The 12293-nt window shown below is 44.0% G+C and overlaps 1 protein-coding gene across 1 annotated transcript in view; it reads left to right on the top strand.

Moving 5' to 3' along the window:
• Positions 1-12293, top strand: part of Iqgap2 (IQ motif containing GTPase activating protein 2) — a 257708-nt gene that overhangs the window by 219474 nt on the left and 25941 nt on the right. The window contains exons 23-28 of the mRNA XM_060385592.1: positions 2349-2512; positions 4633-4857; positions 6897-7037; positions 7505-7589; positions 8254-8486; positions 11184-11316. Coding sequence (XP_060241575.1) covers positions 2349-2512; positions 4633-4857; positions 6897-7037; positions 7505-7589; positions 8254-8486; positions 11184-11316 — 981 coding nt within the window. The remainder of the gene's footprint in view (positions 1-2348; positions 2513-4632; positions 4858-6896; positions 7038-7504; positions 7590-8253; positions 8487-11183; positions 11317-12293) is intronic.

Here is a 12293-nt window from a genome sequence, read left to right as displayed (position 1 = left end):
CCTCAGTGATCCGCAGAAGCAACATGAATTCAATAATGGTGACGACAGCGTGCCATTATTAGATTTCATGTCAAGCATGACAAGACCAGTCACTAGAAAGCACATCTGTACCAGGGCCAGACCTCCTCCCCTGGGGGACAAGTCCAAAGAGGTGGGATCATTTTAACTTCATGATTTTCGTGGCATCAGTTCAGGAACTGAATGAGCTATGGTTTGACATTGCATCCAGGAGGCTGGAAAGAGCTTATGAGATTCTGGCTGGATTTTGAAGGGCCAGCTATCAGTTTGTTTCCTCTGATGTGACAATCTGGTTAGTCACAAAAGCAGGTCATAGCAGAGGCCTCCACACTAGCAGGAAAGCCGCCCCCAGAGAGGTGGGCCAGTAGTTGTTCATTGTGGGATCTAGGCCTGCAGATGCCTGAATCTTTGCTGCAGCACCTCTGTGAGATTGGATACGTAGAGAGAGCTCACTACAGAAGCTGTAAGCATGTATTAGCCCAGAGAACGGGATGCCAGGAACAACAGATTGGAGAATGTCTTCAGACAGATGTATGTGCCTCTGATGGCCACTGTGTGGAAGCACAGGAGGAAAACTGCCCATGCTTAGTTCTGCCTGTGTGATCCACTGCTGACCTGGCAAAGAGCCCCGCCCTACTCCCCAACCCCAAACCCACTCCTGGCTACCTTAAGCAGAGTTGGTTTTCTTGTCTAATTTCAAGTAGTAGTCAACCAGTGGCTGAGTGTTTAATCTTAAACACTTCAACTTTTTTTTTTTGTATCTTTGAAATTACAAGTTTCTATAGGTTAAGTTTTCAAACTTTGATAGAATTCTATTGTAAGAAAGGTTTAAGAGTGAAGTCAATGGCCAAGAATTATGCTGTTTACCCTGTTATAACATGAGATTCATTAAGGTGAAAAGGCCTCGGAACATGTTTAGAATGATTGCATGAACCTTCAGCCTATAAAACCTCCCACACCAAGAGCAGCAGGGAACAGCTATTCAGCGGCATGAAATTCTAGCCTGTGTGGTGTTTGTCTTGCCTTCTGTTTTTGAGATACGAGTCCAAGGTCAAGAAAGAGATTGTAGGAAAGAGAATGGCCTGGATTCCTTTGGTCCTTTGATAACACCTTAGTAAAGACTCTTAAACCCAGCAGTCCAGCCAGGAGAGGTTTTCCGTAGGACTATCTCCAGCATGAGCCATGTATGAAATACTCTTTAAAAAAAAAAAATCATGATCCTTGCATTTAGTTAGTCAGTAGAAAAGACACTATCACTCTATCAAGAAATCATTGTCCTGGGCTGGAGAGATGGCTCCGTGGTTAAGAGTGTCCTGGGTATCTTGTGCATAAAATTTCAACCCATCACTCTGACCTTAAAGCTAAATCAAAGTGGCAATAAAAACCAGAACCTGGTTTGTTTGTTTGTTGTTTGTTTTGGAAACCTTCAGGCCCTGTTGCTAGGACATCTCTGCTGACTATTAGCTGTCAAGCATATTAATTGAACACTTTCTTTTCTCGTGAGCAGTGAGAAGAATAAGAGCATCCCATCTTTCTGTGTGAATTCCTCCTTCTATACATGCTATAACTTCAGTCCAGGCGGCAGAGCCTAGCCCAGAGGCTGCCCCTCCTGCCCTTAAGTCTGACTGCAGTGGAGCTCCGGTGTCCTCCACTCCCTGTCGATCCCTTGAGTTCTTTTGTGGTCCTCGTTTTTAGTCATGTTCTTCCTGGAATTTCTCTTGTTGGCTATCTGAACCACCCCAGCCCCCCAGCCTTACACCTTCTCCCTCTTTATAGAGTGTCATGGTGGGCTGTCTCCATGTGTAAGCGGGGCCTTCTCTTTCTCCTTCTAGATACAGATGTGATGCTTTTCCTCCTCTTGACAATCTGTCAATCTCTCTAGGCCAGCCTGTGTGTACTTTAGTTTGTTCCTTTCTTTCTCTTCTATTCCAGACTCTACGGGCCCACCTCCTCTTCCGTGTCCCTATAGTAATATAATTGTAATTATATTACACATTATAATAATTATATACATATAATTATAATTGAAGTCACATTATAATACATATGACTTCAAAGGGTTAAAAGTACAAAATGTAGAAAAGGTAACTATAGTAAACAGCCATGCAGTAAGCACCACTTACGTCTTGCCCCTTTCAAGTGTGGCTGCCTGCGCTGGAGTTGGAATAATATTATCTGACATCTTTTAAAGGCTGTGTGCTAGGAACGCACATGTCTGTTTTCCATGATGTGTTAAGTTGTGGAAGAGCAGGGAATCGGATGCTGTGTTCAGCTTTCATAAGTATCGGCCTGTAGCTCTCAGGGCTGACTGCTTCCCTCTTTCCTTGTAGACCAAGCCTTCATACCTGGCTAAGCTGATTTTCCAGATGCCACAGAACAAGTCGACGAAGTTCATGGACACTGTTATTTTCACACTATACAATTATGCCTCTAATCAGAGGGAAGAGTACCTGCTGCTGAAGCTTTTCAAAACTGCTCTGGAGGAAGAAATCAAGTAGGTATAAAATCCAAGTGAAAACACCGAGATGGGGGTCCTCGCGTTAGTGATAGGCGAGCTCAGGCGGACAGACATAACTTTAAATGGGGTATTTACAGTGGAATTCACGTTGAATTTCTGGCTTGTTGGAGCAATTAGTTATAGATTTCTCCTACTGGAGATCCAGCTGAAACAGCTTTTACTGTCTCTGACTGAAAAACCAGAAGCTTACTGGAAGTCATGAGAAGAGTTACTTCCTGGTTCTCAGGAACAGCACCTGCAGTGAGTGGGGCAGAGACGTGATCTCTGTTGGACAGTCTTCCTTTCCCGTTGAGTGTCAGCAAGTCTTGATGATGTGGGTTGTTGTTTTTTTTTTTTCTCTTTTTTTTGACTCAGTTAATTAAAAAAAAATTATAGAGTAGCAAATAAATTAGTTCCCCAGAATGCATGAAAAGTGTCCCAGACGAGGGTGGCTCTTACTTGCTTTTATAACTTCCTGGAACTGTAAGCTCTGCCAGCTCCTGGGGGCCTCTGAAGCGCTTATGCTGGGGGGATCTGTAAGCTGGTGAGTGAGATGACGCGAGAGGAGTAATGCCCAGCAATGCAGTGTGCCAAGTGCAGGCACATGCCAGGTCCAGTGGCTGTGGAGGACAGTTCCACTGGGTCAACTGAATTCGTTCTTAATGAAAAAGCAGCTGCCTAACCCAAATCTTGAGTCATCATTGTAAGAGCTAGAAAAGCGTAGCAGGAGAGTGAGCACAAGTGCAAGAGAGGAGGTAGATTTGTCTGGCCAAGACGAAGCTGCAAAGATGGGCTGGGTCCGTGTCACAGGAAGCAGTGGGGGAAGGCCAGGTGTCGGGGCTGTTTTCCTGCCTCAATTTTAAAATCTACTTTTACTGTGAGTGTCTGTGTGTGTGAGAGTGTGTGTGTGGTATGTGTTTGGGTGTGTGTGTGTGGTATGTGTTTGGGTGTGTGTAAGTGTGTTTGTATCTCACCAAGGCCAGCAGAGGGTATTAGATTCTTGGAAGTGGAGTTACAGGCAGAAATGGACCCTGGGAACCAAACTCAGGTGCTCTGGAGGTATAAAAAAGCACTCCTAACTATGGAGCCACATTTCTAGCCTCTCTCTTTACCTTCTGAGGAGCAATGGAAGGGTTTTGACCACACTGATTTTTTTTTTTTTTAGAAACCTAACCTGAACAAAGTGTATATGTTGAATAAAACAAAGCTACAGAAGTCATAGAAATAAGGAAAGACATGGGGAAAAGGTAGCTTGTGTGTTTAAAACAATGAGTTTGAACTTATAGACAACATGTTGGTGAAAATAGATAAACAAAAATAACAAATTCCAAATTGGTCCCTAGGAAGGAGGTATGGATTTAAAACTCAGACCTAAAGACAGGTCGCAGAGAGAGGAGTGACGCATGTAAGTGATCGAGGGGACAGCATGGTATGCCAGGGCTTTGGTGGATCAGTAACTAGTTTAGATCACTGATTTTACCCCATCCACTCTACTAGCTCATGCAACTGGTCTACAGAGTGAGTTCAAGAACAGCCAGGGCTGTTACACAGAGACACTCCTGTCTCAAAAAACAAACAAACAAACAAACAAACAAAAAAGAAAGAAAAGAGACTTTAACTTTGAAGAAGAACATGCAGAGAAAATAAATATGAATGACTAGGTCCAATAAAGACCATGATAGAAAGTAGAGAAGAGGGAGGATAATCAAGAACAGAGCTTCAGAGCCAGGTAGCTCAGCCTGGCTGAGCTCAGGGATGCAGCTAGAAGCCACGTGGCAGTGAACCACGAAAGATTTCAGCCAAGGAAGATTTCTTCTAAATGTGGTAAACAGGGACAGCATCACCCAATTGTCTTAGTTGTAATTCCTTTGTAGCTCATCCCTCCCTGTAGGAGGAGACTGAGGCTGCAGCTTAATTTTCTGGGCCTTTCTGGGCCTTGAATTGCCCAGGTAAGAAACACACATCTTACAAGTGGCAGCTTCTGTTGAAATCAAATCAGGTTTTTTGTTTTTTTTTTTTTTTTAATGAAGAAAAACAAAACCACACAAAGCTCTCTTGTGCCATGAATCTCTATCCGAAGAAGCTAACCATCTTGTCTTGGCTTGGGCTTTGCTTAGGTCCAAGGTGGACCAGGTACAGGACATAGTTACGGGCAATCCTACAGTCATCAAGATGGTTGTCAGCTTTAACAGAGGTGCCCGGGGACAGAACACCCTGCGCCAGCTCTTGGCTCCAGTGGTGAAAGAGATCATCGAGGACAAGACCCTGGTCATCAACACTAACCCTGTGGAAGTTTACAAGGCTTGGGTGAACCAGCTGGAAACACAGACTGGAGAGGCCAGGTAACAGATGTGGGGAATGTTGGCTTTGTCCTGCTTTGTAATTGTTGATTCTTACAGTTTTTTGTTTGTTTGTTTGGGTTTATTTTTAATTTTGTGTGTTAGTCACCCTCTGTTGTATGTATGTGCACCATATATGTGCCTGGTGCCAACAGAGGTCAGAACGAGAGAAGAACCCCTGAAATTGGGATTATGGATGGTTATAACCGATCACACGATCACATGGGTGCTAGGAATTGAACCTGTGTCCTCTGCAAGGGCAACAAGTGCTCTTAACCTCTGAGCCATCCCTCCAGCACCTCGTGTTCATTTGTGCACGTATACTCTTAAGCCCTATAAGGGGAAAAGTTACTATCAAAAGTCAGTTTCTGAAGTGTTATCTTTCCTTAACATTTCTATGCTGTTTATATTCATAGACGTGTGTGTGTGTGTGTGTGTGTGTGTGTGTGTGTGTGTGTGTGTGTGTACTCTTTGAAGCAGGATGTCTCACTAGCCTGGAATTCACAATTCAAGACTGGCAGGCCAGTGAGCTCCAGGAATCCTCATGTCTCCACCTCTGTGGATCTGTGATTACATGTTCACCATCATTTCTGGCCTTTCTTTTTGTGGGTTCCAGCACTAAAAGTCATGGCCTTGTACTTGTGAAGTAAGCACTTTACTGGCTAAGTGAGTTCCCAGCCTCCTCCTCTTGATGCTGAATGGTATTTTCACATTTCGGAAGCAACTGATCCCAATCTCTACTCCTATAATTCCTTTCCTTGTTCATTCTTTGTGTTTCTAAATCTAGACCCAAACTCCTGTGTCAGTTTCTGTTGTTATAAAATGGGTGAAAATCCCAGCTGTTCTGTTTTACTCATAAAGACTTATGAGCCAGATGCTGGGCGAAAACCTGCTAGCTCAGAGAGGCAGAGAAAGCACCCATGGTTGCTGGAACAATTGCCGTGCTTCTTGCTCACTTAGCCTTTTCCCATTATTTTCTTTTGTCATCTGTTCCACGTGTAGTTATGGATTGACCTTCCTACTCAACTCATGTCTCAAATGAAAAATCTAAAAACCAAAAGCCAGAGAGTCCCTTCTTCTCCATGCTGTCCTAAATACTCCTAACTCCCTCCTTTCTACTAAATCCCTGTCATCTGGTTTCTTGTTCCAACTCTTGACCGATGGTTAACGTTATTAAATTCTGTGTGCAGAAAGCTCTTGGATTAAAGGTGTGTTAGGGCTGATCACACCAAAGAATAAACAGGTTTTTACAGTTCACAACCTTGGGGTCCAGAAGGGGATCAAATACTCTGCAGCAAGCCTCACTGTAGTGGTCTGAAGGAGGAAGGTCCCAGCTGACTCACTTATTTGAATCCTTTGTCCACAGTTGGTAGAACTTTTTGGGAAGGATTAGGAGGTGTGGCCTTGTTGGAAGAGGTGTGTCATTTGGGGATAAGCTTTGAGGTTTCCAAAGCCTGTGCCTTCCCCAATTAGCTATGTCAGCTGTTTGCAGATCTGGATGGAAGCTCTCAGCTACTGCTCCAGCACCATGGCTTCTGCTTTCATGCTCCCTGCCGTGAGCCCCAATTAAATGTTTTCTTTCATATGTTGTCTTAGTCATGGTGTTTCGTCATAGCAACAAAAAAGTAACTGCGATACTCACCTACATAGTAAGTTTCAGGCCAGTCTGGAATATGTGAGACCCGACTCAGAGACCTTAAAAAAGGAAACAGGGTTGAGGTTGTAGCTCACTAGTAAAGCATTTGAGTAGCATGCACAAGGCTGTGGGCTCAATCACAGTAGGAAAAGGGGGAGGGAGGGAGTATGTATTAGCTGGTCTATATAACCTGGTCCACCCTTTACTGTTCCATCAGAGCTAAGAGGGGCCTCGGAGTCCTCCCCGGAAGGAAGGTGCACTATGAGTGTCTTAACAAACCTTTGCTGCTCGAGTCCTGGACAACCTCCAGGACTGCAGAGCCTGACTGCAGAGCCAAGCTGGCAGGACACTGGTGCTCAGATGCGTACCTCCTCCATGCCTGTTCATTTGAACCCTTGTATTTCAGCAAGCTGCCTTACGACGTGACCACAGAGCAAGCCCTGACATACCCAGAGGTGAAGAACAAACTGGAGGCATCTATTGAAAACCTGAGAAAGGTCACCGACAAAGTCCTGGGTTCTATCATTTCTTCCCTCGATCTGCTGCCGTAAGTTGATTTCACAGCAACTTTAGCAGCCTTTGCTGAAGTGCTTGGAATATTACCTAAGGCCCTGGAGTAAAGGCAGGAATTCTCCCTTGTGTTGTGTTTGCTCTTTAACATTATGATAATGAGCCAGGCATGATGATCATGGATATGAGACCAGACTGGTCTATACAGCAAGACCCTATCTTAAAACAAACAAACAAACAAAAACCCCAGAAATACAAGGTGGCCTACTCAAATGATTTTAATGCATACCTACCCTCTAATGAAGAAGCACCCCCCTGCTCATGGCCCCAAACAGCACTCAGGTATTAGTGTCAGTGGAAGAAACCCCGTGATTCCATTGCATCTCACTTTGTGTTGAATTTTTAGGACAACTGCCGAGCTTTGGTTGACTGGAACAATTGCCGTGCTTCTTGCTCACTTAGCCTTTTCCCATTATTTTCTTTTGTCATCTGTTCCACGTGTAGTTATGGATTGAGGTATATAGCCAAAGTACTGAAGAACTCGATCCGTGAGAAATTCCCTGATGCCACGGAAGAAGAGCTATTAAAGGTAGACTCTCACGGGCGACCACACCGCAGCTTCTCTGGGGTTCTGAGGCAGAAATACCAGTGGACGGTTGTGTGACATTCTTCCTCATGTGTGACTATAGATGTAGATCTTTGGTGTTTAACGACTGTTGAGATTATTGTCTGTTGAGGCTAATCTGGAAACTTTAGACATCATTGCAACTCTGTTAAAACATTTCAGGGTCATTAGCCTATTTGTCACCAAAAAGAACTGTGTGACATATAGTGCTAGTATGTGGCTATGTTCACCTCCTTCAGCTCTGTAAAGGAGGCACTTCAGGGGCTGATGAGATGGTTTAGTGGGTAAAGATACTTACCCCTAAGTGTGTCAACCCAAGTTTGATCTCCAGAGCCAACATGGTAGAAAAAGAGAAGCAACTTCAACAAGTTATCCTCTGGTTTCTGCATGTGTACCATGACATGTGTGTCTACATACACACACAAATAGATAGATACATAGATACACAGATAGATACATAGATATATGATATAATTCCTTAAATTTTAAATGCCAAAAAACAAGATTCATGTCTGAAAACGATACCCTCTCTTAGAAATGTAAATGTAAAAAAACATGAGTGTATGCTTAAAGATAAGAAGCCGCCAGAGCTCACTTGTCTCCTGAAGATGACCCTTTCCCTGTGCAGATTGTGGGGAACCTCCTGTACTACCGCTATATGAACCCAGCCATTGTGGCTCCGGATGGCTTTGACATCATTGACATGACAGCCGGAGGTCAGATTAATTCTGACCAAAGGAGAAACCTGGGCTCTGTGGCGAAGGTTCTTCAACACGCAGCCTCCAACAAGCTGTTTGAGGGAGAAAATGAGCATCTGTCATCAATGAACAATTATTTATCAGAGACCTATCAGGAATTCAGGTGAGACACATGGGAAGACAGACAAGAATGAAATGTTCTATACATAGAAACAAGGCCACGGAGGAGGCCAGGTGCCCCACGTCACGTGGCTGTGTGCCTCCCGCAGCTGCCACTGAGAGGATAGAGGAAAAGGAGCAGGGAAGATCACTCAGGCCCATTGTTCCCACCCTATCCCCTCCACCCACTGCACTGAGTCCTTCCTGTTCAGGATCTACGCTTCTGGTGAAACACTGACCCAGATGTGGGACACACTCATAGCACTTAAAATAAAACACTCAAAAATAACTGATTTGTTGAAGTAAGAAGATAATTTTTTTTTCAAATTGTTTTCCAGTTGGGAAGAATTTGCCTTATCTGTAACAATGGTAGGAAATGGTGTGTTTCATTTGGAAAGGTTGGGGAAACCCCAGCTTTTGTATTTCCAGATGATCCTGTGTGAATACAATCCGCCCTGTCCTCAAGCCTTACTTCATTGCACGCATAAGAGATAAAATTCTATTGCGTCTGTTTCTCTCTCTTGATTCTGTCACTAATCATTCCATGAGGACAGAGGAGAAGTGAGCCACTGCTGCTGGTCACTGGTGCATCTGGAAGCTCTGAGCAGACACGTCCATCTTGGCTTGTCTTTGCTCTCTTGTGTCTGCAAGTAAAGTGTAAAATTTATGTGACCTCTGTGTGGAAAGGGACTTCCCATTCGTCAGTTTCCTCTGGGTTTACAGCTTCACTGCTGGTTCACATCTCTGTGGAATCTGCCGTTTATGAGAAGGTTGCCCAAGTCCTCTCATTGTGGGAAGTTTTGATTTCTTCAGCTGCCAACTTTAGCTCTTTTCACTAACTAAAAGCAATGGTGTTTCCCATGTTCTCACAAACTCTTTAATGCTCATAGGTCTTCCCTTTCATTCATTTGTTTGTTTGAGACAGGATCTCCTTAAGTAGCCTTGGATGTCCTGGAACTCAGTCTGTAGACCAGGCTGGCCTTGAACTCACAGAGATCTGCCTGCGTCTGCCCCTTGAAGGATGGGAGGAACAAAGGTGTTCGTTAGCATGCTGGGATTCTTTTTTTCTTAAGTTATCCCTGTCAGTCTTCTGTTTTCCATCATTATCCTCCAAAATGTATCCTTTTCCTCTTTCACTCATTTATTCTGGTATTCTTTTCATTCCTCAGCACCTCACAGGAAGACTTACTGTCACTGGGGAGCATGACACCCTGAAACATAGCTGCCTCACTCCGCCCAGGGCAGGGAAGGAAGAAGTCAACTGTCAACTCTAAGCAGAGGCTCAGGTGCCCTAGAAAACACGTGATAGATGATTTCAGGCATAAGAAACACTTGAAACTATATACAGTAACACACACATATACAGTATATAAACATATGATTACACACATATTACATACATATAACATTTATATACACATATAGTTACACACAATATACACCTATATTACATACATACAATATATATGCACACATACAGTTACATATGTATATATTACATATACAATATGTATACATCTAGTTTTACACATATATTACACATATGTCCTGTATGCACATATACATATATAATTACACGCATATGTATAATTATACACACATATTACTCATGATATATGTATTTAATTACTCACACTTTTATTACATACATATGATATATACACATTTATGTACTTACATATGATAATTTATATACACACATAATTACACACACATATATTACACTCTCACACACACAGATTACACACACGTTATACACAGCAAGCACACACACGCACACTCTTGGGCGAAGGTCTCGGGTGAAACCCACTTCGGGCCTTTAGACTATGCTGCCACACCCCTGGCTTTCTTTCACCTCTGTGCTCTTTAGCTTTCGTTCATGTGAGACTTGTCAGGGTCTTAGCCCTAACTAGCCCTCAGACATTTTTCCAAATTGATGTTGGTAGCTGAGGCAGTCTTTCAGTTGGCTGATCACGTACCACCACTTGGATCTAGTGAGGAGGAGGAGGCTTAGCTCTCGTTTTTGTCAAACTGGTGTCAGAAGCTTCGAAGGGTAGTTTTTGCAGTGTTGTAGACCAGAGAGCCTATGTCATTTAAGGCGTCCGACTTACTGAATTGGTTTTGGAGTTATATTCTCTGTAAAACTCAATTCTCAGGTGAGGACTTATTTGCTGGGGATATAGCTCAGTGGTTCAGCATGTGCTTACATGTGCAAAGTCCTTGGATCAATCTTCAACACACACACAGTCATTTACATGTGTATGTGTGTTAAACGTGTGTTGGGGTAGGACGTGTGTATGCGTGTGGAAGAAAGAGGCTGACGCTGGGTGTCTTTTTTGTCACCTTCTACTTTATTTTTGACATGAGCTCCCGAGGAACTGGAAGCTCCTCAGTTTGGCCCGCTGGCTGTCGGGTGAGCTCCCAGAGTCTGCCGTCTCTGCTCTCCTCCCCAGCAGTGCTGTCTCAGGCACATGCCACCACACCCAGATTTTTTGTGGGAGTGCCTGAGATGCGAACTCCGGTGCTCATGCTTCACCATTGGGTCACCTGCTCAACCCCAGTGGCTCAGACATCCGTTCACTGGAAAGTGCCCCAAGGCTGGGGTGAACGAGGGCTCTAGTCAGTGTTTCAAAACTCATTAGTGAAGCTATTCCACTTACAGGTCTGACTCTATCTTAACACCGCTTTCCTCTGTTTTCAGGAAATACTTCCAGGAAGCATGCGATGTTCATGAACCAGAGGAGAAGTTTAACATGGACAAATACACAGACTTGGTGACCGTCAGCAAGCCAGTCATTTATATCTCAATAGAAGAAATCATCAATACACATTTAGTAAGTGAGCTCAAGAAGGGGTCTCGGCCCCAAAACCTGGATCTGACATCCATTCACTAGTCCCAGCAGGACTTGCCTGTGCTCCTATGTCTATTTTTAAACCCAATGAGCTTCTTCCATAATTACTCCCTCTGACTCTTGGGCCTTAGTAAAACCCTTCCCAAGCAAGACAGTTAACCTTTGCGATACAAGATGGTACAGGCGCGGTTTAAACCCAGGACCAGCACAAGCCTGGGATTCGCCCACCCACTTGGTTCTGGCTGTGCTGCCAGAACCACCTGCTTCTGCCCCTTTCAGGAGGCCTTCACAAGAAAACCGTTTCTTCTTCTTCTGATACCTGGAAATATGTCACTTAATCTTAGCCAAAAGGTCAGGAAGTAAAGTGGTGCTCAGAGAAAGGGGGGAGGGGAGGTGGAAATGGGCTTTGCAGGCAGATAAGGAGCCTCCTGCTGAAGGGTGAGCTGCTCTTGTTCTGAAACCAGGGTTCTTAGAATTTCAGTCTGTGCTGAATTCTAGCCCCTCCTGGCTCTGCCTCCAGCACGCATCACATGCTGTACCACACCACCACCTAATTCAGCCAGAATATTATTTATTTACTTGGGTTTGGGTTTTGTAGGGGTTAAGACAGTACTTTACTCTGTAGCTCAAGGCTCAGACCTAAAAGTCACTCTGTAGCTCAGGCTAGCCTCAGACTCAGTGTGATCTTCATATTTTGGCCTCTCAAATTCCAGACATGAGCACCATGCTCAGCTTGGAATTAGGTATTAAAAAGAACCTTTTTTATGAACAGTTTTTAGCTTTGCTAGTCAGTGCAGGGTCCTGGGGATGGTATACACCAAACCACCCAATGGTCAAAACCTAATGAATTCAGGAGATTCTGGTCCACACCACAGTTCTAGAAATCTAGACATTTCAGTGCAGAATAAACCTGACTCTGGACTATTCTCACCACTAGGGAATGAATCGCAAACCTTTCA

This window comes from Meriones unguiculatus, chromosome 6 (genome assembly GCF_030254825.1).
Source record: "Meriones unguiculatus strain TT.TT164.6M chromosome 6, Bangor_MerUng_6.1, whole genome shotgun sequence".
Lineage (NCBI taxonomy): Eukaryota > Metazoa > Chordata > Mammalia > Rodentia > Muridae > Meriones > Meriones unguiculatus.
Note: the sequence above shows the minus strand (reverse complement) of the source record. Positions and strands in the feature narration are given on the sequence as shown.